The sequence below is a fragment of the Rhinolophus sinicus genome, linkage group LG03, assembly GCF_036562045.2.
Source record: "Rhinolophus sinicus isolate RSC01 linkage group LG03, ASM3656204v1, whole genome shotgun sequence".
NCBI lineage: Eukaryota > Metazoa > Chordata > Mammalia > Chiroptera > Rhinolophidae > Rhinolophus > Rhinolophus sinicus.
Genome location: NC_133753.1, coordinates 101,893,923 through 101,920,906, shown reverse-complemented (window position 1 = coordinate 101,920,906; position 26,984 = coordinate 101,893,923). Strand labels below are relative to the sequence as shown.

At 50.3% G+C, this 26,984-nt stretch overlaps 2 protein-coding genes and 1 long non-coding RNA gene across 4 annotated transcripts in view; 1 reads left to right on the top strand and 2 right to left on the bottom strand.

Moving 5' to 3' along the window:
• LOC109438072 (prolyl-tRNA synthetase associated domain-containing protein 1) overlaps positions 1–2,136 on the bottom strand; it is a 28,778-nt gene extending 26,642 nt beyond the window's left edge. Inside the window, exon 1 of the mRNA XM_019717665.2 lies at positions 1,957–2,136. Coding sequence (XP_019573224.2) covers positions 1,957–2,136 — 180 coding nt within the window. The remainder of the gene's footprint in view (positions 1–1,956) is intronic.
• RHBDD2 (rhomboid domain containing 2) lies at positions 2,053–12,057 on the top strand. The gene is made up of 4 exons (XM_019717677.2): positions 2,053–2,312; positions 4,334–4,741; positions 8,624–8,774; positions 11,096–12,057. Exons 1-4 carry the CDS (start codon positions 2,135–2,137, stop codon positions 11,448–11,450), a joined length of 1,092 nt encoding a protein of 363 aa, XP_019573236.2. The 5' UTR covers positions 2,053–2,134; the 3' UTR covers positions 11,451–12,057.
• Positions 6,921–26,984, bottom strand: LOC141570652 (uncharacterized). Of its 2 annotated transcripts, none has more exons than XR_012494913.1 (5): positions 26,620–26,984; positions 25,932–26,033; positions 16,525–16,618; positions 12,028–12,138; positions 6,921–7,394 (listed from the first exon to the last, which is right to left on the bottom strand). It is a non-coding gene; the product is annotated as an uncharacterized LOC141570652 (long non-coding RNA). The 2 variants fall into 2 exon arrangements; XR_012494912.1 differs by lacking the exon at positions 6,921–7,394 and adding an exon at positions 10,470–10,616.

Genomic DNA, 26,984 nt, shown 5'->3' with positions numbered 1-26,984 from the left:
TGTGACAAGGGCAACAACACACTCTGATGTACTTTTTAAAAAACAACCCTGGCTGCTGGGTAGAAAATGGGTTTCAGATAGAGACGACAGTGTTCGCTCATGGATTTGAGCTGGAGATGTCCACACTGGTGTGTGCTCCCTGAGAAGTCGCCTGTCCCCCAGCCTCATGGGGAGAACCAGACACTCTCTGAGTAAGAGGATACCCGGTGCAGCCATAAACAGGCAGAACCAGAGAGAGGGGAGACCACTGGGTGCTCCCTGCATTAGACTACACGGCCCTTGGCTGTAGGATATGTGAAGTCGCCACAACTCATTCTGCCAGGGAACCAAATTCACTTATTCTCAACACTGGTAAATGGTAAATGTATCAATTCTCCATATGCATTTGTATTTGTTTATGGACTACTAGAACTGAGGATCCAAAAAGATTTTAAAAGGTATCTAGTTCCACCTCCAACCTGTTGTTTGAATGTAACTTCAGTATTCTCACGAAGTCACCAGATGGCCTCTGCTTGCACACCTCTAGTACCAGGGAGCTCACCACCGATCCAGGCAGCTCATGCCATAGATGGACAATCCAAACTGTCAGAAAGTTCTTTCTTAACTGTGTCTCTCACTTACACCTTTCTGCCTCAGTGCTCCCCTCTGGAGAAACAGTACAAATCTACTCCCTCTTCTCCAGAAAAGCCCTTCAGACAGTTACAGCCAGTAGTCTGGAAGGGAAGTCTCTGTGGTCCTTTTAATTATTTCTCATCAGACATGATTTGAACTCCCCCTCCCCCTCCCAATCCTGATCACTGTTTGTTGGGCAAGCTCTAGTTTTCTACATCCTTTTTCAGAGTGTGTGTCTAGAAGTAGACCCAGAACATCTGGATTGGCCTGACTGGCACAGAGGAGATGAGACCACCATCCCCTCCTCTTTCCAAGGCCCAGAGTTCAGTTCCAGCAGCTTAAATTTCCATTCACTATTTTTAACAGCTCCACCACATTCCTGTTTCATATTTTGCATCCTGTTGGGTAAAACCTTAATTTTCGTGCCCATTGCTGTGTCATGAGCAGCATTAGTTTAAATGTATGCAGTATTCATTTAAATATATCCCTTGCTTTATAGCTGGAAAATTACGTGGTTATAGTTTAGTACCAAACAAAAGATGAAAAGAATCTCAGCTTCTCCCCCAGAGGTTCAGGAAAACACAGATACGGCCAGAACTAGAGAGGGGGCAGAGTAGGGCCTGAGAATGGATCTGAATATCCAGCACAGACAGCGAAGCATTTATTTTTAAGTTGTCTGTGTGGCCTCAAGTCAAATTTACATACAGGCAAGCAGGATATTAGAGGGAACTACTGTAGTGAAAAGGGGAGAAAATTGAGGTCTAGCAAACCGATTCAAATCCCAGGCCTTCCACTTCCCGCTTGTGACCTTGGGCAAGTTACCTCACCTTCTGGAGTATCTGTAATCCGCGAAACAACATTCCAGTTGTGTACCCTAAACAGCTGTTCTCTGGCGAAAGAGCATTTCTAACTTGAAGTGCTGAAATAGACCCTGATTATTAAGGTGTTCTATTACATTCCTAACATTTCAGTGCCTTCATAGAAACCCTCTCTAGTCTCCCGCTCTTGCCTCTCCGACCCAGCCACCAAAAGCTGCCCCAGCTGTACTCTTGGCCAAATCCAGGCCATAGCAGTGGGAGGACCTGAGTTCTAATTCCGCCTTTGCCATTTAACTGAATTACCCAGGGGCCTCCCCCGACCTCAGTTTTCTCGAATACGTGTAACGGAGATAAGCACAGGTAATGGAGGGGGGGGTCTCTGTAAACCACAGGGGACAATAATCATTAGGTATTAGAGCAGAAGTGAGAAAACCCAAACCCGAACCCTTGAAGCTGCCCCACACCGGAGCCCTGCGGGGCGCCAGGACTGTGCAACCAGGCAGGGCGCGCTGAAAAGACTCCCCACTGCCCGCCGGCGGGAGAGGCTGGTCAGCGCGATCCAATGGGGCCGCTCGGCGTGGGCGGGGCCCGGGAGGCGGGGCTTCCGGCAGCTACCCCATCCGTTGCCAGGGGAGACAGCCGCAGGGAGGCGGAAGGAGCCTGCTCTGAGTCGGTGCCCAGCAGGCACGGGAGCGGTGGCGGCCATGGCGGTCTCGGAGCCCGGGTATCGGAGCTGGTCCTTTTGGCCTGAGGTGCCATCCGCCACTTTCTTCACCGCGCTGCTCTCGCTACTGGTGTCTGGGCCCCGTGTGTTCCTGCTGCAGCCTCCCCTGCCGCCTTCCGGCCTCTCGCTGCGGTCCGATTGCCTGCGCAACTGGCAAGGTGAGCAGGCGGGGCCGGGAGTCCGGTACCAGCCCTTTTCCTCCCACCTCTCCAGGCCCTGGGCTTCGGCCTCCCAGCACCCGTGCCATCAGCCCGTACCTCCAGCTTCCCCGTCCACATCATCATGCCCCCTATCCTTGGACCCATATTCCACGTCTTTGTCTCTCCAGAGCCCATCTTCGTCATTACTGTAATCCTACCTGAATTTGTTCCCTTCCCTGTCGCCACCGGACAACGTTCGCAAGCAAACCAATTTCATTCATCCATGCTCGCTCTCTAAGGAGAAGGCTATTTCTCTCCCCCTCCTTCGTCGTATACACACTTCCGTCTGCTTTAGGGCCTAACCCTCACTGAAAAAATATTTTCTCTCGCCTTCATCAAGACATTTGAGCTTTATCTGTGGCTACGCCTATGCGCGTCCTGGCCTCTGGAAGTTTAGGATTTCTTTTGCTTCTTCGTTTGTATCTTAATTCTCACTCAGATTGCCAGTTTATGGGGTTAGGAGCATCATGTGCCTTTGGGGGAGGTGTTTGTTTTCTCTGGGGGAGAGAAATTTTGCAAACCAATTAAGTATAAGCATCTGCTCATAAAATCCTTTCTTTCCTGGGGAGGAAAATGGGAAATTTGTATAACTTGCTGTTTTGCAAAGCCACAAAGGTGGCGGATGCAGTAAGCTCATTTAATCCTCCATGATCCCATGACGTAGTAATGAGACTGAGGCTTACTGCAGAGAATCACAGAGCTATTCAGTTACACAATTGAGACAGAACCCAGATTTTTCCTCTTGTTGTATGATGTTTTGGAACCAGAGGCTTGGGGTACATTATCCCCAAATCATATAGAGTTTCTTCTAGAATCTTCACATTGATGCTTGGAATTTCCGTTTGGGAAGTATTCAACAAGTAATGAGGTGCTCGTCAGATAATGTAGCCCAACAGACATGGCCTTGCCTGACTGGGGTTCATAGCCTGTCCCCTTCCTCAAATCTAAAACTTACACCCCCAACCTGACACAGAGCATGTCATAGGCAGATGCAAAATGTCAGCCCAAACTAAACTCCCTTTTTTTCTTTAGTTCACAGTTTCTCTGAGCGTGGGGCTCATGGGCATGTGAGTATTAGATACGCACGTAAGAGACCTTTGACGGCCCCAAGTGTCATCCTGTTACTTTACAATGAGGAAACTGAAGGCAAGAGGGCCTGTGACTTGACCTCAGCCAACCAGTACGTGATAGAGCCAAGATTCCACTCCAAGCCTTTGGGCTCCCAAGTCCAATATTACTGCCACATGACTGGTCCCCCTCCTTCAGTTTCATGTTTTGGCCTGCAAGGACATAAAAGTGCATAAGAGATGACTGCTTTTAAAAGAATGAAAGTAAGATTCTTTGCTGTTTATTGCACATAAAGCATCAATCCACCTGTAGGATTGGATAAGCACTTTCAAGGAAGACTTCTGAGTTTTATTTCTATATTATTAGTGATACTCATTATATCTGGATTATAGTGATAATCTTTATAGGTGCAAAATAATTCATGGTCCCTTTTTTCTTCCTCTGAACAGCCACTATGGAAGGAGAGGTCAGGATTACAGCCGAGGAGACTGACACACAGAGTGTTAAGGGAACCCACTCAGTCCACCCTGAAGCTGTTACAATTAATTAACCCTCAAACTGCCTGGTGAGATAGGTCAGTATTAAAATCTAAAAAACGGGCATAAAACACGTTACAAATTCAAAGACCATCCCATGCTACAAAGTGTTATTTTTTTTTTCCCACATGGAAGTCAATCACTAATAAGACTCACTCCAGGTCGGGGAAAGAGCAGAGATTTAGACATTACTCTACTTTGAGTCTTGGGCCCTTCATGGTTGCCTCCCACTGCTTATCTTGGCTACAGACTGATTTCACTGGCTCTCAGTGCTCTATCATGGGGGCTACTCCCCCTTTTCGAGGTGGTTGGAAACCTGTTTTTCCCTCCTTGGAGCAATCCACCGTCAGGCCTCTAACCCACCTCCCTCTACAGTTTACAGGCTGGTGACCTACATCTTTGTCTATGAAAATCCAGTCTCTCTGCTCTGCGGTGCTGTCATCATCTGGCGCTTTGCCGGCAACTTTGAGAGAACCGTGGGCACCGTCCGCCACTGCTTCTTCACTGTGATCTTCGCCCTCTTCTCTGCTATCATCTTCCTGTCGTTTGAGGCTGTGACAACGCTGTCGAAGCTGGGGGAGGTGGAGGATGCCAGAGGTTTCACCCCAGTGGCTTTTGCCATGCTGGGGGTCAATGTTGTCCGCTCTCGCATGAGGAGGGCCCTGGTGTTTGGTGTGGTCGTGCCCTCCATGCTGGTGCCATGGCTCCTGCTGTGCGCCTCCTGGCTCATTCCCCAGACCTCTTTTCTCAGTAATGTCTGTGGACTTGGAATTGGGCTAGCATGTATCCTTCCTAGAAGGGAACTGTAGAACGATGACATCCCAAAAGGTGAACCAAGTTGGAGGGTTTGGGGAGTCATGTAGGTAGAGCTGTGAGCTCAGATATAGGTAACCCGGGTTCTAGCTTCAGCTTTGAAAATTGTGTAGCCTTGCAGGGTGGTGGGGGGCCGGGGGTGGGAGCGTGGTCACTTACCTTCTCTAGGCCAGAATTTCCTCACAAAGCTATCTCCTTGGGCCAGCTTAGCACTGCCAGTTAGTAAAATATTCCGATTTGATTTTTTTTCCTTATAAACTAAGGTGTAAATGTATATTTGACTAATTATGATAAGACTTTACATTGGAAAAACCAGAAATACCCATGAGCTGGAGATGTTCCATGAAAGGAATAGATAACAAGGTTTTTCTGTTTTCGTTGGTTTAGTCTTTTTCTCAGAAAAAAGAAAAATTATGATAGGCTTTTATCGTATGAATGGTTTAAAACTTAGGATAAGTTTTACATCCCTTGTGTAAATATCCCGGCAATTAGGGAAGAAAATTCTAAAATACAGAGGGGTTACTTTTTTAAACATCGGAATTGGTATTATTGGGGGTTAGATAGGCACAATCCTAAAATCTCTTTCAATTTATGATTCTATAAGCTATTAGGGTAGGTTGTGTATAAATACACATTGATAACGTAGTTCTTATTTATCTTATTTTTAAATTTAAATTTAGTTTCATTGATTTTAAACCTTTTTTTAATATGAAAATTTAAAGCTATAGACTCCCCTGTAAGCACTACTTTAGCTGCATCCCACAAATTTTGATAGGTTGTGTTTTCGTCACTCTGTTAAAAGTATTGTCTAATTTTCTTGGGATTTCTTCTTTGATCCAAGGCTTATTTTATGTAAGTGAGTTGCTTAATTTCTAAATATTTGGTGATTTTCCATATTTCTTTTTGTTATTGATTTCCAATTTCATTTCATGGGGTCAGAGAACATTTCTTTTGAAGATTACAGTCCTTTTGAATTATTTCTAGCCCAGTATTTGGTACATCTTGGTGAATGTTCTATGTGTACATGAAAAGAATGTGCATTCTGCAGTTAGTGAGTATAGTGTTCAATATATGTCATTTAGGTCAAGCTGCTGATGTTGTTCAAGTCTTTTACATCCCTATACTTGTTCTACCAATTACTGAGAGGACTGTTGAAATCTCCAACTAAAATTGTGGATTTGTCTATTTTTTCCTTTCAATTCTTGTCAGTTTTTGCTTCAAGTATTTTGAAACTATAATTGGATGCATACACATTTAAGATTGTTATGTCATCTTAATGAATTCACTCTTTATCATTAAGAAATTGACCCTTTTAATCTCTGCCCTAAAGTCTTTGTTATCTGATATTAACATAGTTATTCCAGCTTTCTACTTTCTTAAAATTAGGATTTACACAGTATATATTTTTCCATCCTTACATTTTTAACATGTTTGTGTCTTTATATTTAAAGTATGTTTCTTGTAGATAGCACATACTTGGTTCTCCAAAGACAATCTCTGCCTTTTAAATGGCATGTTTATCTCATTTACATTTAGTGTAATTATTGATCTGGCTGGAGTTGAATCTACCAGCTTGATGTTTGTTTTCTCTTTGTCCCAAATGTTCTTTGGTTTTTTCTTTTCTCCTACCTTCAGTTGCATTTTTTTTTTTTTTTAGTATTTTCTCTATTTCTCTCTATTAACTACACTTTTTTGTTTTAGTTTTTAGAGTTTCTCGCACACTGACTTCAAGTGCAATGATCTTTTCTTCTGCAGAATCTACTGTGCTGTTAAACTGATCCAGTTAGTTTTTTACTTGTCATGTTGCATATTTTAGCTCAAGAGGTTCCATTTGATTCTTTTTAATCGTTTTTATTTCTTTGTTGAGATTATTTATCTGTTCCTTCATTATATTTACGTTTTCATTTAAACACATATACTTACACAATTATAAAAGCTGCTATAAAAATAATTGTCTGTTAATACTATCATCTCATTTCTGGATCAGTTTCTTTTGACTGATTTTCCTCCTGGTTATAGACCACATTTTCTTGCTTCTTGTCTTGTAATTTTTTATTTTATGCTATACATTGTGAATGCTATGTTATTGAGGGTTGAATTTTGTTCTTCCTTTTAAGAGTATTGATTTTTTTTCTGATAAGCAGTTAATTTACTTGTTAAGGCGTTACCTTTTCGGAGATTTATTCTGAATGCCCTGGGTGTTCAGTGAGTTCCTTTTATTCTGTGGTTGGAATTCGATCATGTCCTTGGCCTGTATGACCTCTAGGAGTTGTTGAGCTTATAGTTGTTGTATCCTCAGTAGCTGTTCTTTGCCTGGCTTGAAGATTCTCAGCCTAAGTATGTGCATGTTAGCATTCAGCTAAAGACTCAGGGAACCCATAGGTCTTCTATGAGCAGCTCTCTCTTCTCCATTACTCGGACCTGTAAATCCCAGGTACTTTTTCCTCTCTGAACTCTGTCTCTCCAGCTCAGCAAAAAACTGTGATATGATGCGTGGATTCTTCTTTCTGTGCTATAGTTTGGAAAGTGCCTCCAGGCAGAAAGCCAGCTTGATCTTGAAGTTCACTTCATTTGTTTCCCTTTTCTTAGGTATGTCAGTCTGGCAGTAATTATTGTCCAAAATCTGAAAACAATTGTGTAAAATATTTATACTTCTTTATAGTTATTTATGGTGGGAGGACTAGTCTAGTATTATTACCTCATCAGAGTCAGAAGCAGATACATTCTTGAGATCATTCTATGATCTCAAGCTATCACTACTTGACTACTTCTGACTTCCTTACAGCACTGATTATCAACTGGAATCAGTATTTGGAAATACACCATCCTCCCTGAAAGAATTTAGAAATATGCAGGGACATTTTTGGTGATCACAATGACTAGGTGCTACTGCCATTTAGTGGCTGGTGGCCAAGGATGCTAAAAGCCCTGTAATGTGTGAAATGGTCCAGCCCAGCAAAAAAATTGACTTGTTGAAAATGCCAGTAGCATTCGAGTTCAGAATACTGCCTCAAGGAACAACTTTCTCTTGGTGCTTCCACAGGGAAGCCTTCTCTGTACCACCCCTCTTCTAGCTATTGCTACTCACAATTTAGGGTTCAGCATACCCATCACTTCCTCAGGGTCCCCAGCAGGGTCTTCCATAGATCAGCTTTTGCTTATCACCACTTATTCTACCCCAATTACTTACTCTTTGTCTGGCACTTGTGACTTACTCCTTAGTTCCCAGTGTATGTTAGATGTTCAGTAAGTATTTGTTGAAAGGATGGATGGGTGGGTAGATGGGTGGGTGGATGGATGGGTGGGTAAAGGCTGAATCTTTGTGGCTGCCTAGGCAGTGGTGGGCTGACACAGGTCAGAAGACCAGAGTGCCATCACGTCACTGGGGATGGTGACAGTATTAGGGGAATGCTGCCAGAGAGTCCCATATGAAGCTCACTTGGTCATCTAGAGGCAAAGTGCCTTCTGTCTGGGACAAAAGTACAAGATGTCAGTCCCCTCTGTAGGGTATTAGGACAGTATCCTGCTGCATCCCACTGCAAGGATGGAGGTGTGTGCTGGCTTATGACTTGATTACAGGGCTTAGAGAGGCTCATGAGATAAGATGGGTTGACGTAGGGGAAGGGGAAGTGTTAGCACCTATCTGCCGTCCCCTATTGCTGGGCCATGTTCCCTCTGAGGTACAGGGGATGGAAACTCTTGCTTTTCTCTGACCTTGAAACTCCAGTCAGTTTGTGGTAGAAAAAGCACTAATGCCTCTGTAGAATAAATGTGGGAGCCTGCATTCTCCTGTGGGGGGTGTTCACTCTTCCCTTTAGCTGCCTCCAATTTTACTTAACATGCTGACCTCAGATGGCATCACATACTGCTACTCCCTCGACATCTCAGAGCGTGTAGCATTGAAGCTCGACCAGAAGTTCCCCTTCAGCCTGATGAGGAAGATTTCAATGTTCAAGTACATCTCCAGCTCTTCAGCCGAAAGAAGAGCCGCCCACAGCCGGAAGTGAGTTATAGACCCTTTAAATCTTATTAAAGCAATTCCAGGGTGTGACCGGTTCAGTGTCATGGTGACAAAGGAATAAGGTGTGGGCAGTCCTGGGCCCAGAAAATCTACGCACAGATGTCTTCTGAGCACTCGAGATTCTGCCCAGCTGTATCTGAAGTGGGGAGTGAGCAGGAATGGCAAAGGGAAGGCATTTGAAGCATTGGTGCGTTATCCTTAGCGAGTTGTGGCAGACTGGGGGACGGAGTGGCCCTATCTAGTTACTACCAGCCCTCAGCACTGACGAGCACTCCGCAGGCCGGGTTGGGCTCTGGCGTGGTGCACTGGTAAGAAGCACAGAGAGTCCAAACTCTGCCTCTGTGGCTTAGGAAATGGCAGGGCCCGACACCTGAGAGGTAGGGTTTCCTTGGCTACCCAGAGAGAAGGGGAGGTTTACTCTTTCTAGTCCAGTCTCATTAACTCTCAATGGAAAGTGCGAGGCAAGCTGTCAGAGCTCTGGTAGCCTCATTTGTTTTAGAGAAGAGGCCCAAAGAGGACAAGAGTCTTTCTCCAGGTAACAGGTGGGAAGGGTCTAGAGCTAGGGTCTCTAGATCTGCTTCCAGATCCTCGCTCCTTTTCCTCTGTTCCACACCACCGGCTTCTGTGCCTTCCCTGGTTTCTGTCCATGCCGAGACTTCACAATGTAGGTTTTCTTTCATTCAGCAGTCCATCTAAAGGAAGGACTTACTGTGAAGCCAAGATGTCAGTGGCCCTTTTCTGCCTTCAAGCTGTGGAGTAAATTTTGCCCTCCATGCTCGTCTGGATGCAGGGAATGAGTTTAATTGGAAGCTGCTCTTATTTCAGGAGGTGGACGCTCCCAGCCCTCACTGGCTAAGGGCCCTTTGACCATTTTTTAAAGGCATGTGTTGGGCTGGGGCAGGGAGTAGCTATGAAAAACAAATGCACACACCCATTTTGCTTCAGGCAAGTAATTCCTGGGGTCTAAATGTGTGGGAGGCTGTTTAAATATAGAAGGTGAATTGTGACTTTTTGGCTTTTAATTGTTCTCACGGAATCTAGAGAGGACTTAGAGGTCCTCGGGTGCAATCTGCCACCCTCTGAAAGAGTCCCCTCTAAAACAGCTGGTAATGGTCATGGTCACCCACCCTTAACTCACATCCCCCGGTGGCTGGGAGCTCCCTGTCCAAGGCAGCCCCTGATGAGAAAGCTCTTCCAGGCTGAATTGCAGTGGCCTCTGTGGCTGTGACTCATTGGTGCCAGATGTGACCCTGCTTCACCCTGACATGTAGATCCGAGTAGGGGACATGGTGACCCTTTCAGTTCCTTCCGTGTTCCTCACACGGCATGGTGTTTGGTCCCTCATTAACCTGCCTAAAGTAGGCACCCAGAGCAGTACATGGTGTTTCGACGGCCTGACAGTGAGACACGGACAACTGCAGCATGCGTGGGCAGGTGACATGGCGTCTGCACAGCTCTGCCTCCCTAGAGGCTCTTGCCGAGCTCCTGGTAGACCTGAACCTCCACCTTTTCAAATATGCCAGAAGTGCTGTTAAGTGTCCTGTGTCTATGCTCATCTGTACATTTGCTTTGTAAAGTCAGGTTTTAATGGAAATTTATACGGGTTCATCCCGTCATCTAACAGACATCGGTCGTGTTGGTGTTCGTTCTCCACATTTGGAATTTTGCACCAAACTTCAGAGGATAAAACCCTTCAGATGTGTCTCCATTCGCGGTCCCGCCACATGTGTCTGTGGTAGGGTCTTTAACCGCAGCACAGATAGCTCCCCACATCTGTCTCGTTGGCTCCTGCCGACCAGGACTTGGAGCTGCAACTATTCCTGCCTGGGGTCATAGGTAGAAAGTGTCACAAGCAGACAAGACTTGTGCCCAAGTCCTGCATTAGCTTGTTAGAGCCCCCGGCCCTCCCGCCCTCGCAGGGCTGGCTCATTCTCGTTGAGGAGAATTGCAGAGCTGGCCAAACACACTGATTGCTCTGAGCCGGTCCCCATCTCTCCATCCGCTTTGCAAGCTGCTGTGAGTTGGTTACACTCAGATGGCCGTGGGCCCATTATCCCTTCCTCCCACTGGCTCGCTGCTGCACTGAGCAGGCCCTTCCCTCTCTGGGCATCTGGGCTTTGTTAGGTTGAGACTAACCTTTCCCTTCTTGGTACTTAGAGCCAGTCACAGCAAATTGTCCAAAGCATGTTGCAATATAAAGCACGACAGCGACCACAAGCTTTTCTCATGTAGAACGATAGCTGGGGGTGCTGTGTGCCTTGGCATTTCCAGCTGAATGACCATTTTCTCTCGTTTCATTCTAGGCTGAACCCTGTGCCCGGCTCCTACCCCGTGCAGAGCGGCCACCCTCACGTGCCCCCAAACCACCCTGTCTCCCAGATGCAGCACGCCAGTGGCCAGAAACTAGGCTCCTGGCCAGCCTGCGCCCCTGGGCACATGCCCAGCCTGCCTCCCTACAAGCCTGCCTCTGGCCTGTGTTACGTGCAAAACCATTTTGGCACAACCCCTAATTCCAGTGTCTACCCGGCTTCTGCAGGGGCCTCCCTGGGGGTCCAGCCCCCTGCCCCCCTCAACTGCCCTGGCACTGTGTATTCCGGGGCCCTGGCCACTCCGGCAACTGCAGGCTCCAAGGAGGGCTCAAGGGTCCTGATCCCCTGATGGGGAATTTCTGGGGAAGTCATCTCACATCTCAGCCTTCTGAAGAAGGTCCTCTCTGAGCTAAGGTTTTCTTGACAAAAGTTATTTATTGAACACCTCTATGTGCCAGGCTCTGTGTTGAGTACTTTGATATCTCTCCCTATTTCATCCTCATGACAACTTTGTGAAGTACAGTTTACTGTCCCCAGTTTGTAGCTGCAGAAGCAAGACTGAGATTACACGAAGTCGCCCAGCTCTGTAGTGGCACAGCTGGGCTGCTTGGCTCCAGGCCCAGGGCTCCTCCTACCTGCTGTCCTGCCTCCCAAAAGCACCTGGGAGAAGAGGGCGTTGTCAGTGACTGCCAATGGCTAGTTCCCGCCCTGCATTTCCTTCCTGTCACTGTGTGGTGCTGTGGTTGTATAGTGTCTGTGTGTCTGCCCCTCGGGAGCTCCCAGCTGTGTGCTTGGCAGTCCCCAGGCCTGTGTAGTGTTTCTCCCTGCAGCGACCCTCCCCACCTCCCAGACTTCTGCCCCAGGAGCAGTAAGAAGGGCCAGTGTGAACCGCAGCAGCTTGCTGGTGGATCCATAGTGTTGATTACCTTTGTATAAAGAAACAACCTCTAACCTGCCGTCCGTCTGTGGTCTCTTTGTATTCTGGCTGGGGGACATGGAGAGCTGGCTTTGGGCAGTAGTGATGCGGGGTGTGATGCCTAGAGGAGAAATATATTAGGGGTCAAGTCAGGCAAATGGCCTCCACCCAGTGGGAATCTGACGTGGGGAACAAGTTGGCAAAGGTGCTGGGCGAGCTGAAGGGGCAAGCAGGAGGGTTTGGCAACTCTGAGATTGGTGACAGTAGGTAGCCACTGCGGCTCTTAGAGAGGAGGGGTATTACCAGAGCTCCAAGTGGGACCACCACCAGAAGGGCTGCCTGGCAAGACCTTGTACCAAAGAGTGACATGGGCAGTGATGACATCTGAAGCAAGAGGGGGAGAAGAGACCTAGCTTCTTTGCCTGGCATCTAACGTCAGGGTCTCCCATGGGCCAAATTAACCAGGAACCTGTTGGCACGTGAGCTCCGGAAATGTGGTTTGGGGTGGCAGGTGGCCCCTCTAAGGCAGGACAGGACAGGATGTGAGCCAACAGGCCCATGGCCAGCTAATAAGCCATCCGCTGGAGTTCCTCACAGTGGGCTCACATTGATAAAGCAGGCCAAGTTGTAGGTGTTTTTATGGACACAACACATGACCACTTATTCCAGGACCTGGATGGCCTACTCTGGGCTGGTTCTTTGGTAAGTCTTGGGGATTAGAGGTGGATAAAACACCTACAAATCCACCCAGCCCAGATGAGGGCAGGCAGTGACAGTCACTGGAGGGGCCTGCATTATGTGAGGGGGTGGGGGATGACGCTGAGATGATGACTCCCCAGCTGGGTTATGAAGTAGGGTCACCAGCCAAGGAGTTGGGTGCCCAGACTACAGCTGGGACTTGTCTGCAGTCACAGAGCAAGTCTGGAAGGCTGGCCTGAGGCCTCTGTCTCCAGCCATACCTGGCACCTTTCCCAGTGTCACTCGGAGGGTGCAGACTGCTGTGTGTCCGAGGCATTTTCCTGCCAGTCTTAGGCCTGTACCCAGAAGCAGGTGAGAGGGCCATCTGTTCCCAGTGTGGCAGGGTGACATCCCATGTATCTGGCCCTTCTGCATGGATTGTGCAGCAGAGCCGCAGAGGCCATGGGCCTGGGTCGGGCTTGGGAGGGCCTCTTACATGTCCCCAAATAGAGCTGTGAGGATCCTCAGAGGCTGTTCAGCCCAACAGTCTCCTCCACCCCTGGTTTTACTAATGGGGTTCCAGGGAGGCAGGAAGGAGCTTGGCAGAGCAGCCAGCAGCAGCCCCTGACTCAGGCCCCTGCCACAGTTGCTACTCTGAGACGGTTCTCAATCTGTTCCCCTGTTCTTTCCTTGGTCTGGCCACAGCTAACAGCAGGCAGCCTGGAGCCAGGTCAGAGGGGGCCATTTCTCCCCTCAATATACATTTTAGAGGACCTGGAGGGAGATCCCAAGCCCCTTCCCTATTTGCCTGTTGAATCATCCACTAATGTGTCCCATGTCTGGAATCTGAGTGTGTGCCAAGCCTCAGGCTGCGGCAGAGACTGAGATGAAGGCACAAGTCCCTCCAGCCTGGTAAGGGCCGAGAACCCCTACCATGGGGCTGGCACTCAGTCAATGTTGGTTAAATGAATGAATGAACAGGTGGTCCCTGCCTTTGGGGAGCTCAGTCTGGGGTGGGGATGGGACAACAAAGAATTGTAATTTAGCAATGCTTTCAGGTGCTCGGAGTTCCCCTACCCCCAGACCAGCCTGGAGAGCTGGAGAGCAGATCAGTCAGGTACCGAGCACACACCCTCCCATGGAGAGTGAGTGGGGCTTCGGAGGGAGGAAAGGAGGATGGAACCAATTATGTCCTCTGGCTGTTGTTAGGAGAATGAAGAATACAACCCTTTCAGCATAAGGGAAAGCCATTATTCCTTCCCTGCTCTCCCAAAATCCCTCTCCTATCCGCAGGCAAGGCAGGACCTACTGCAGCCAGAGAAGCTTCCAGACTTTGTCCAGTTTTTCCACTTTGTCAGCAGGGGGCAGCAGAGAAGCAGAATCGCACCGTGGCAGCCTCCACAAACCTTCCCTGGGGCAGGCGGTGCTCCCCAGCACTGGAGGTACAGGAGGGAAAAGGCTGGCTGGCTCCTGTCCTCGGAGGACACCCACACATCAGGGCATCAGATTTGCAGATAACTACAGCACAAGTTAAGGGCTGTGAGACGCATGCCTGCCCAACCCTGCAGGGCTTTGTTCCTTCACACACATGCTTATTCATTCTTTCATTAACACTTTGAGAGCAACTACTGAGTGCCAGGCCTGGGCTAGGCTCTGCGGACATGAAAATGGAAAAGCACTACGGATGCACTCATAGTTCATTAAGGGAAACATGCTATGTGGAGTGAGACAGAGAGAGGAACCCACCTGGGAGGTCAGAGCAGAGAGACTTCTGAGAGAGGGAGAGTTAACGGGACAGGGGAGGAACTGGGAGGACAGAGGATGACAGTGTGAGCAAGACAGGAAGGTGGGGGTCCAGGAGGTGGTGAGACAGGTTAGTTGGCATGTTGTTAGGCAGACAGGAAGGTCCCCGGTAAAATAAACAAAAGGCAGCCATATCTTAAAACTCCAGGTTCTGAAGTAACTCATTCACTCCTGGACAAAATGTACCAGCACCTTGAGGTTAATGATCTCATAAATCCCTTTTGGACAAATGGAGCAGATCTGACGGATAGGAATGGGTTTGTTAACCCCTTCAGGACGGGCAAACAGAACAAACCTGATAGACGAATGTTATTAAAAGGCACCAACTCCCCTTCCCCAAACAGGCAATGGGAGGTACAAAAGTAAGAGCTTTTGCCTCAGTCACTGGGCACCCCATTTGGGACCCCCTCCCTCTCAGGAGATGCATTTCTTTGCTTTTTAATAAACTATCCTCTTTTACAACTCCTTGCCTCTCCTTGGTCCGTGCTTCCATTCTTCGGTTTCACGAGACACGACCCCGGCACTCCCTCACTCACAGGAAAAAATTCCCTACATCAGTGGGGTGGAGAATTGGAGCACGGAGGCTGAGAGGCCAGATAGGAACTGGATGGTTACGGTAGCCCAAGCTGGAAGTGATGAGAGCCTGTCCTGAGGCCCTGGCAGTGGGGGTGACAGGCAGAATCAGAGTCTAGAGCACAAAGTGCCTTTCTGGGGCCACACTGAGCATGAAGCCAAGCTGAGAGTGTGCACAGTTTTCCGTTTTAAGTCCGGCGTCCCTGTGCTGCCTGAATGTGTCTGCTTGCTCACAGTGAAGGTTGGAGGCAATACAGTCCTATAGGATGAAGTTCCCAAAGCATGGGATGGTGGGGGGTGGGAGCTGGCCATCAGACTGACCCATTGGGGCACCTCCCCAGCCTCCATCCCAGGATGCTTCCTGAACTCTGATAGGCTGGTCCATGCCTAGACAGCTGCCCACTGTAAGAGTAGCACCCCAACCTGGACCTGAAGGTTGGGTCCTAAGGGACCTCCACGCTATCTCTAGATGACAGTTCTGTTTTGAGCCTAGGGCTCCTCCCCAAGGAAGGTCTCCAAAGGCTTGTCTGCCCAACCTTGACCTTGAGCCATGACCAAGGCTGCCTTCTTAATAGAACTCCTCCTCCCGGGGGCCTGGCTATAGCCCCCCAGGCACCAAGGGCCAGATGGGCGGGCTACTGAGGTGGCTCTGGGACAGCTGGGGCTTTCCCAATGCCCAGGGCAATTAGAACCATACACCACCCCCATGTACACACACACCCTACCTACACAGGCATGTAATGTATAAACACAACATTTTGAGCTCACAAATCTGGACCCTCACCCACATATTAATTTAAGTTCAAACAGGCAGATACCCACACAAAAATGTACATGTATGTGGTTAAGGCACATACCTACGTGTACTCATACCTGTCCGTGCACAAAACCATGCATATGCTGATCTGTGCACGAGTGCATGCTGTACATACACGCATGTATACATGTCACCCCACAGAGCCAAGTGAGCACTCAGGTGGGAACCACTGTGGGGACAGAGCCCCAGAGAACAGTTTCCAGGCTCCCGGCCTCACATGGAAAGGTGCTGGCTCGTGTAGTAGATGGCTGTCGGCTGTGGCTAGTTGGCCGTCAACTGTAGCCTGTTAGCCAGTTGGCCCCTGATATAGCTGCCGCTGCTGCGCTGGGGAGTGGAGTTGAGGAGAGTCATTGGTCGGTTAGCAGAAAAGTGGACAGCAGGTCGCATGTCATGTGAATCCAGCCTCCAGTGAGACTACAGTGGAATGACTCCCCTACCTATGGCTCCATGGGTGTTCCTTTTTGGCCTCACCATATCCTGCGTTCTTACGTGGGGAGCAGGACCAGAGACCCCGCAGGCCGCCCCGCATGACAACCACCTAACCCCTTCCCTCTCCCTCCACCTTGCCCAACATGATCCCAGCCTAGCCCCCCCAATCTCATCCCTCACCAGCCTCCTGCCTTTCCCCAAACATACCTTGCTGTTGACACTGTGTGAGATAACCAGACAGCTGGCAGGAAGCCTCTGGAAATGAGCAAAATTTTCAGGAACAGGTGTGACCACTCGCCGCCTGTGATGAACAAGACAACAGGTAAGTCCCTGACCCCGCCCCCTTCTACCTGCCCATCACACCCTGCCTGGACTTGCACCATCAGAGCGCCATTCCTATGAATTAGCCTCATCAAACATTGAGGAAACAATGGAAAACATCTGGAGTCCAACTCTCACGCTGCACTCAGGATTGTGAGGCCGAGAGAGGAGGTTATTGGCTAAGAACACACAGTGAATCTGTTACAGAGCCAGCACAGAACCCAAGTCTCCTGACTCCTGTCTTTGTTCTGCCTCTCTGATCATTGGGCGGAGGAGTGGACTGGCTCAGGCGGGGAACCTGTGAAGACAGAAGCAGAGATCGGAGTAACGTGTCTATAAGCCAAGAGATGTTCAAGATTGCCGGAAGCCATCAGAAGCCGGGAAGGGGAAAGGACGGATTCTTTTCCCTGGGAGGAGCCCTCAGAGGAAGCATGGCCTTGTTGACACTTGATTTTGGACTTCTCGCCTCCAGAACTGTGAGAGAATAAATTTCTGTTGTTTTAAGCCACCGGTTGGTGGTGCTTTGTTACAGCAGCCCTAGGAAACTAATACAGGCAAGTCCATCTCCCCAAGTGGCAACATTCGGCACATGGCCGTCCTGCTCAGAGGCTCCGGGAGCCCCCCACTGCTGGATGCAGCTGGCACTCAAGCCCACCCCACCTCTACCTCCTTCCTGCTGCTCCCCAGCCCCACCCCTCGACATTTCTCCACTAGCAACTTGCTTGTCTCCACAGCACCTTGTACTCATTTAGTGGGAGAGAAAAGAGGAAGGGAAGACAGAGAAAAATGAGATTTTGAATGGTGACTGGCGTCCCTGCTGGAAATAAAAAGGCTGGAAGAGGGAGGTGGTCTGCAGGCAGGAGAGTAGGGGTAGACGTGCCATTGAGGGCAGCGCGAGGGAGGGGCACACAGGCAGAAATAGCCTGAGGCACTGCGAAGAGTAGTGCTAGAACCCAGACTGGAGACCAGCAGCAGAGGCCTTCAGCCCTCACCCCTACCCCCCAGGCCTGAGCCTGATGGAAAGACACCTGCAGGAGGGCCTCCCTGATGGGCCAGAATTGGTGACTTTGAGTTCCAAGGGAGGAGCTCTGATCCGAAGCAGAGGGTGGCGTCCGAGGCGGCAGCAGCCTCTCCCTGGCCTCTCTGAGTCTCGGGTCCTCATCTGTAAAGAAAGAGAATCCTGCCTGCCCCACAGAGGGTAATTATACATGTAAAAGACAAGCGGGGTAAAACCATGCTTCTTTCTCGTGTTTGACCTGGGGCAGGCACACAGCCTCGTGCCTCCCTGAGCTTCCATTGCCTCACCTGCAAGTGAATAATTCCTACCTTTAGGGAGGTTGCCAGCATTCGAATGAGTGACAATGAAGGACAGAGGCACCTAGCATAAGGTGCACGTAATAAACAGCTTCTGTGGGTGACGAAAGGCTTTATCAACTGCAGCAAATTGTATCGATTCACTTTGGCTTTCCCCAAGTAGCTGTCTGTCTCCTGCACCACGAACTCCTTGAGGACAGGGACTGCCTGGCTTGGACCCTTGTCCCTGAAGCCTGGAGTTCACTCATACTCACTCACTGAACATCTACTGAGCAGCTACGGTGTGCCGGGTGCTAGTCCAGTGCTGGGGTGCTGCAGTGAGCGAGGTGGCCAAACGCTGCCTTCAAAGAGCTTAACAATCTCTGTGTGTATGTCAGGGGAGGCGTGGGGGAGGGAAAGACAGCAAACGGATAAATAAATAAATAGGAGCTAGCTCAGTACAGAGCATTCAAACAGGCTGATGGGAATAGAGTGGTGACTTGAGATCAGGGAAAGCCTCCCTGAGGAGGTGGCTTTTCTACTGAGACATAAAAGAATCCCAAGAGCAGCCCTGAGAGGATCAGAACAAAGAGCATTCCAAGAGGACAGAGGAACAAGAGCAGAGGACCCGGTGGGAACAGACCAGGCATGTTCGAGGAACAGAACAGAGTGGCTGAGGGGAGGATGGCATGGGGTGATGCACACAGTAGGTGCCCATCAGTGCTTATTGCCCTGGGAATCTGCACACGGGCAGCCTGAGTTAGGGAGGCCACATGGTCAGGGCTTAGTGCTCTGAGCCCAGATGACCTCTCTGCCTGGCCCACAGGAGCTCAGTCAAGGGCCGTAGATCCTGGGAGGCTGTGCCCTGGCAATGCCCACCCTCACCCTTTCACTCATTCATTCATTTACTCTCGTCACATAGTTACTGAGCATCTGCGGCATCCTGGGCCTCATCTCAAGGCCTGGGGACACAAAGGCGACCAAGGCCTGGTCCCAGCGCAGGTTTGGTAAAGGAGATGGAACCCACAGTAACACCAGCTCCGGGATAGACATCTGCTCGGCCCACCTCCCCTCCCCCGAGAGCACAGAAGAGGGAGCAGCTAGCCCTGCAGGACCCAGGGACAGTGTCCCAGAGGAGTTGATCCCTGAACCTGGCCTGGAGGGCTGAGCAGGCCTCTCCAGAGCAGAGTGTGGAGAAGGGCGTTCCAGGAGGAGAGAACAGCATGTGCCTGCACAGATGCGTTCAGCTTGGCTAGACCAGAAAGTGGGGTGTGGGAGGGTCCAGCATGGAGACATGGACATGCAGAAACTACAGGACCAGGGTGGGAAAGGCCTTGAGGGTCAGCCTAAAGAGCTTGGACTTGGTCTTGTGGGTGGTAGAGACTAGGTTTTCCTGCTTGTGCAGGGGTCTGAAGGGAACCACACAAATTCCCCCAATGACAGAGCCGGGGCTAAAACCAGGCTCTCCCCGGAGCTGCCCCATGCACCCAGGGCTCAGGGGGCTCGAGGACGGAGGGCATTTAGGAGCAGTCAGAGCTGTCCCTTCCAGGTGCCTGAGATCTGTGTCGCAGAGTGAGCTGGCCCTCTGTTGGTCTCCAGCCCGCTGGCTGGCCAGGGCCATTCCTGTGGTTAGTGGAGAAGGAATATAAAACCCTTAAGCCTCCTGTTCTTTGTTGTTCTCCACTACCAGGTGGGGTCCCTCTTCTATTAACTCTCAGGGCTCCAAGTACACAGAAAGTTTACCTGCCTTTAGAGGTGAAACAGGGTTTATTTAGCCCACCTCCCCACATGGAAGTGTAATCGGGTGTGACGATTGTACCTCAGTTCTTGTCTCCTCAAGGGAAAGAATTCCATCAAGAGACAGAGTTTGTTTGTGCAAGCATAACATAGTATGAAGTTTATTAGCAAAGCAGATCCACTGGAGAGGGATGACCCAAGAGAGGGAAAAGCAGCCTCTCCTAACAGTGCCTGAAGTTTTTATTTCTATGGGTAGACTTGTCTGCCCTTCTCCCTCTCCAGTGTCTCTCACTCTCCCAGCTAGCATGCCTCCACCTCCCTTCTTGCTCCCAAGGTTGTCTGAGCTCATTACAATGGCCCTGAGAAGCAGGGTGTACATTTTGATAAGCGGGATATTTTCCCATCCCTCTCCAGCATTTTTCCTTCTATCTTTAGGGGCATGTGTGAGCCCGCTCTCCTGCTGGGTCAGTTGTTTTGTGCCCGCCTTTGTTTATAACATCCCCCAGAGCAGGGTTTCTGTGACCTAAGAAGGAGCAGCTGCAAGGGGGCTCCTAACAGGGGCTGGTTTCCTTCTTCTCCTGCTCATTTCTACCTTTCCATCTACCCTATCGGAAGGATGGAGCCCAGGTGTCCTGCTCCCCAGATCCCACCTGCTCCAAACTCTTCCCCTCTCTGCTGCCTGAGGTAGTGGGCAGACAGAGAGAAGGCTGGTCTCAGTCCTGACTTCCCGAGAGCTCTGCCAGGGAAAGAAAAGCTCTCTGACATCTCGGCCGTGGTGCTAGCTAGCGTAGCACTGAGCCCATGTCTCTCCCATCCTTTAAGAAAACAGCTGGCCTGAATCCCACTAATTTGGTTTCCCTTCTCCTTACCTGAGATGCAAGGAAGGAGGTGAGGAGGATGCAGAACCTTCCCTGGGGCCTGGGGAAGAGGGCAGTAGGTCTTATAACAGCACCTCCATCAGTCTTCCTCCCTGGATGACCCCCGGGAAGGACAGAGAAGCACTGAGTGTGCGTATGAGAGTGGCAATGTGGGGCAGCTGCAGGTGGATGTATGTGAGTTCAATGTGGGAGCAAGTGGATAAGTTTGAAGGAGCCGGCGACACAGTGCAGGGACCTGCCCATCAGAAATGTCTCTAGTGGAAGAAGCCCTTCCACAGGCTTATTTGGCCTGGGGCACCGATGGCTGTGCTAGAAAGGCCCTTTGATTCCCTCTGGTCCTGAGAGGAAAGAGCCTTTTCCGAGGCTGCAGAGGGAGTGGAGGCAAACCCAGCAGCCTTCCATTCCCTGCTGAGACTTTCTCCCAGGGTGAGGACTGCTCCAGCCCTGCCCTGGCCTGTGTCGGCCCCCACCCAAGGCCTCTCCAGTCAATATGGCTCAATCCCTCTTGGTCACCAGCAAGTCCTCTAAGATGTTTGGAGTGGAACTGTCTGTGTGGAATCTAGCCTCAAGCCCTGTGGGGACAGAGCCAGGAGTGCAGTTTCCAGGCTCTCAACCTCAAGTGGAAAGGTGCTGGCTTGGGTAGTAAATGGCCATCAACTGTGATTTGATGGCCATCAGCTGTGGTTAGTTGGCCATCAGCTGTAACCAGTGAGCCATTGGCCACTAATATAACTGCTGTGGCTACGCTAGCAGAAAATGGGGGCTAGCAAGAGGAAGGTGGCTGAGCCAGCAAGTGGAGGAGTATGGATTGCGGATTGCAGAGAGGCGGATTGCAGCTAGCGAGTTGGTCGGTTGGCAGGCAGAAAAGCAGACAGCAGGTCGCATGTCATGTGAATCCAGCCTCCAGTGAGACTATAGTGGTATGACTCCTCTACCTATAGCTCCCTGGGTGTTCCTTTTTGGCCTCACCACATCCTGCGTTCTTATGTGGGGAGCGGGAGCAGAGACCCTGCAGGCTGCCCCACACAACAAGCCCTCATGCTGCAGTGCCAGTCCTGATGAAAGCAGCAGGCCTCCCTGTAGGCCCTGGGCCCCGCCCTTTCCAAGGGTGCCAGACCTTCCTGGTGGCTTCTGCACCTGGGAGAGGTTCAGCTTTCCTGAGAACTAAGGTCTGGCTGGGAGTCAGGTTGCAGTGGTGGGGAGGGGGTGGCAAAGGGAGAAAGGGGCTAGAGCTCAGGTTGCTGCTGGCCCTGGGAGGCTCCCACGCCTGGCATTAGATAACAGTTCCAGCCTCAGGGAGCCTGGCCCTATGCTCCTTCACCTCTCCTGAGAGGCGACGTCCTGGGTCTGAGTGAGAGAGGTGGAGGGGTGAGGCCTGACTGAATTGTCCCCAGCGGCCTGCCAGCTGCCTCCTCTAACAGATGAGTGCTGAGGGAGTCAGCTGAGGCCTGTAGGAAAGACCCAGACTTCACCTTGGCCCCACCTGTCCCACTGTATGACCTTGGGCAGGGATCTTCCTCCATCGGCTCCCCTCCGTTGGCTGAGGGGTGGAGGGCAGGGCAATGACTGTAGAGAATGGCCAAGTGTTGCTGGGATGTCTGCACCTGGCACTCAGCAGGCCATCAGCACACCTTGACCGAGTGGGAGTTCCATGAGGTCAGAGCCTTAATCCCAGCGCCCAGAACCGTTCTGGTTCTCCCTGTCCTGGCGCATGGAAGGCACTCAATAAATATTTGCTGGGTAAATGTAATGACTCATTTAATCATTGCAACAATCTTATTAAGTAGGAATTCCTATCACACCCACATTCATATAGCAAAACAGACACAACGAAGCAAAGGTCAACCATCAAAGGTCAAACAAGTAAGTGAGGATTGAACCCAGGTGGCAGAATGCCAAGTGGGGCCCATTTTACCACAGTGAGGGGGCTCAGGGAGTGTCATGATCAGCTGGGAATATAATACCCGGCCCACGGGCAGGCCTGGTGTGGCCAGTGCCCAGCTCCCGTGGAGGGTCTGCGGCCCCTCTGGCCTCACCCCTCCTCTGCAGTGAGAGCCCACAGTGCTTTTCCCTAGAGCGGACAGGGACTGCGCCCACACGGACACAGACAGACAAAGGGAAAGGTCCTGGGGAAAGGTCCACAAGGCCCCTTGGGTGGCTGTGAAAGGCCAAGGGACAGCTTCCAGTGCAGGACGGGGAGAGCTGGAAAGATGAGCCAGGACATTGGGTGGTTGCGGTTTCTCCATAGACAAACCTCAGTGTGGGGGTGAGGGGGTAAGGGGGCGTGTGTGTGTGTGTGTGTGTGTGTGTGTGTGTGTGTGTGTGTGTCTCCTGCTGGGAGGAGGGGGTTGATCAGGGAGGGCTGAGCATTGGAGAGTGAGGGAGCTCAGGCACGGGCGTCAGGAGCCTGCCTCACTGTGTGGCCTCGGCCTCCCAGCCCAGGTCACTCAGCTGCAAAATAGAGCTCATGCTGCCTGTCCCAGAGGGCTTCTCTGGCTCAAACGATGTGGACTGGGGCAGCAGCATCGTGGGGCCTGTCTGGGGACGAACTGGCTGCCTTGGGAGTTGAGGAGTCCTGTCACTGAGGTTAGCAGAGGAGCGATACCATGGAGGGCTGAAACTGATGAGCTGTAGGGTCCAGAAGACCATTAGCTTTCTGAGAATTCGGGCAGAATTTGGACAGATCACAGTCTACCTGGGCCTTGTCCACAGAACCAGCATTTCTCCCAAACACTAGGCTTCTGTCTCTTTCCTACTGTCTGAACCACTCCAGAGCCAGCCTGCCTCCTCTCCTCCTTCACCGCCCCGCACCAGGGTTTCATCCTTTGCAGGCTGTGCTTCTCTGAGGGCTCTGGAGGGGCGGTAGGGGACGGGGGCAGCAGACTTCACCTGTCCAGGGGTCTGGATCACTGCTCTGGAGCGAGCCCAGCTGCTAGATGCCACCCTTCTCTGTCCCTGGTCCATGATCTCTTGTTCAGGGCTTTGCTGAGAATTGCTGGGTCTCTGAGGCCAATGGCTGGAGTGTAGACCCCACCCTGGACTGGCAGGTGCAGTGAGAGAGGCTTGTACACAGGAAGGGGGGCCTACTCAAAAGCAGTGCTGTCACTCTCTCTGCCACCTTTGCCCCAGCAGGCCAGGATGGGAGGGCGTCCTCTCTTTGCAAGGAGGAAGCCAGGTACCCAGAGATGAGACACACCAGTTGCAATTAAATCTCTTTTTGCCTCATGGGGCCCCACCTATTCTGGTTGGGGGTCCTCAGAGGCACAACCAAAGACCCGAGCATCATCCTAGCTTGTCTCCCCTGTCCAACCTCTCTGCGACTCACCCTCCATTCCTATCTGCCTCTTATTAGTGGCCAATGGAATGGCTAGAACACAAGGATGCAAGCCACAGCTCTTCCCAACTCACACCCCTTCAATGCCCCCCCACACACATTGCTCTTTATTCATCAGTTCATTCAACAGATTCTTTTTTTTTTTTTTTTTTTAAGATTTTTTATTTATTGGGGAAGGGGAACAGGACTTTATTGGGGAACAATGGTGAAATTGTTGTCCTTTCAATCTTAGTTGTGGGGGGTTCTGTTCAGCTTCAAGTTGTTGTTCTTTCAGTCTTAGTTGTGGAGGCGCAGCTCAGCTCCAGGTCCAGTTGGTTGCTAGTTGCAGGGGCAGAGCCCACCATCCCTTGCGGGACTCGAGGAATTGAACTGGCAACCTTGTGGTTGAGAGCCCACTGGCCCATGTGGGAATCGAACCGGCAGCCTTCGGAGTTAGGAGCACGGAGCTCTAACCGCCTGAGCCACCGGGCCGGCCCCCATTCAACAGATTCTTACGTGCCAGGGATCGATGCACAGAATAAGTTTACAGGCTGGCAGGGAGAGAGATAGTAATCAAACAGCCACACAAATGAATACGTATCTATTTACCAACTGTGGCAAGTGTCATGGGAGAAAGGAACACGGTTAAGTGGGGCTTAAAACATAGGACCGTGGCTGGCCAGGTAGAGGAGCAGGAGTTTTCAAAGGACCTGGAGCAGGAGTAGAGGAAGGAAACATCAAAGGGTTGTATGCTGCAGGAGGCAAGAGAGGAAGGGTGGTCAAAGGTATCATAAATGCTGCTGAGAAGCAGAGTAAGATAAGGAGAGAAAAATATTCTTTAGGTAAAACACACATTTCTTAGCATGGCCGTCAAGGCCCTTCAGGATCTGGCCTCACTGATATCTCCACTCATTCCCTAGCCACTATGCAGTTGTTGGCACTGTTCTCCCTGCCTGGAATTCTCTTGCCCCTTCTCCTCTTGGCAAATGCTTAAGGATCCCACAAGCCTCAGCTCAAAAGCCACCTCCTCCATGAAGCCTTCCCTGACTTCCACCCCTCCGGTGAAGAATCTCACTACATTCTTGGTTTTCCCATAGCACTTGTATGAACCTCTGTTGGATCACATGGCAGACACACTGGACCTGCCCAATGCCCATCCCCTCTTCTTCCTCACTGAAAGAACTCCATTTTTTTTTTCTTTTCTGAGCAGCAATGTTCCCAGCCCCAGCAATGCATTGGGATTGATATAATCCAATTGTGATAATACGATGGTCTACTTTCCCAACCTCCCTTGCAGTTACAGGTGGCCATGTGATCCAGTTCTGCCCAATAAGACATGAACATAAATCTACTGCAGAAGGAAGGGTTGGAAAATCTTTGCCTTCCACTCTTTATTTGGTCTCAAACACAGATATGATGGGTTGAACTGTGGCAGTCACCTTGAGACCATGAGGGAAACGCCAAAGAAATTACAGAAATGTTGGCTCTGATACCATTGAACTGCTGAACCAAAGCCAGAAGCAGACATACTTGGGACTTCTTGTTTTGTGGGAGAAATAAAACCTCTATGTAAGCCAACTATTGCTTGAGTTTTCTGTGGCTGGCAGCTGAGTGCTTCCCTGATACCCAGCACTTTACAAATCTTGTAATTTATTTGGTTGCATGTCTCCCTCCCCTACCTGGCAGCTCCCTGAGAGCAGGGATTATGCCCTAATCTTTAGGGCCTTAGGCTTTAGCAGGGTGTTTGGCAGTGAGTCAGAACCCAAGAAGGGTCCATTATTAACTGCAGAGAAGATTTCTGAGGACCAAGGCCGCTCCCAGATGGAGGTAGAGAGAGTGGTAACTTCAGAGGCCTAGTACTAGGGTTGCCAGGTAAAATACAGGATGCCCAGTTAAACTGAATTTCAGATAAATAATGAATAATTTTTTACTATAATTATGTCCTAGGCAATATTCGGGATATACGTACACTAAAAATTATTTGTTGTTTATCTAAAATTCACATTTCACTGGGCATCCTGTATTTTTATTTGCTAAATCTGCTTCAGGCTGTTTTCCACAGGTGTCCTTACCTGTGTTCAGGGGCACCTGCAGTAGGCACGGAGGGTGGAGTCTCATCCATAAGGGGAGAGGCTACTCCTGGGGCCAAAATGACAATAATATCTCCCCTCACTCTAGGCAGGACAAGAAAAAGAATAAGATCGAGGTGCTGTAGGTCCTTGTATTAGTTATCTATTGCTGCATAACAAGTGACCCCATATCTAGCAACTTAAAATAACAAACTTTTTTTATCTCAGTTTTTGTGGGTCAAAAATCTAGGAGCAGCCTTAGCTGGGTGGTTCTGCTCAATCTGGGTGCTTCTTTCACCAGATCCCCCCTCCTCCCCACTGCCCCTACCCAGGGGAGATCCTTGTCACTTCTCTCCTGAACACCTAGGCTCTTCTGAACCAAAATGTACATGTTGCATAAAAGCTCCATTGGCTCCCCAGCAGACACGGACCCCTGGGTGAGACACTCAGCTCCTGCTCCCCACTCCCCACTGGGCCTAACTGAATTTCACCACATGTTCTCTAAGCGAGCTACACACCTTCATAGACCCTGATAGCTCTGCCTAGAACATGTTCTTTTTTGACTGTCTGTAAAACTCCTAGGCGTCCTGCAAATACCATCTCCCAGAACCCTTCTCAGACTGCCCAGGAGAGTCTGTCCCGCTCCAGCCCCTTACAGCCTCTGTTCACAAGTGTGTAGCCATCTCATTACCTGCTTGCTGGTCTGTCCCTTCAGAAGTACGAGTTTTCCGGGGCAGGCACACAGCCTGGCTCATCTTGGAGTCCTCAGAACAAAGCCCAGGGTTGGGCATAGGGTGGGGGCTCTGCTGACTGGTGAAGGTGCTGATGCAAGTGGGGGCTGGGAACAAGATCAGGTAGAATCCATTTAGCTGCAAGTAACAAAACCCCACCTCGAATTGGCTTCACGAATGACATTATCTCATGCAGAAAGAAGTGCAGAGGGAGGGTAGGCAGCTGGGGTTGCGTAACCAGTGGTTCAGGAACCTTCTGCTCCACTGTCCTCATCATTGGCTTTGTCCTCAGGCCAGTTCCCCTCACGGCCACATGATGACTGCA

Bases quoted from the DNA above. Each gene is read 5' to 3' on its own strand.
- RHBDD2 (XM_019717677.2), top strand. From the start codon at position 2,135: ATGGCGGTCTCGGAGCCCGGGTATCGGAGCTGGTCCTTTTGGCCTGAG. The intron at 2,313-4,333 runs GTGAGCAGGCGG...CTCCCTCTACAG, and splicing joins TTGCCTGCGCAACTGGCAAG to TTTACAGGCTGGTGACCTAC. The intron at 8,775-11,095 runs GTGAGTTATAGA...GTTTCATTCTAG, and splicing joins AGAGCCGCCCACAGCCGGAA to GCTGAACCCTGTGCCCGGCT.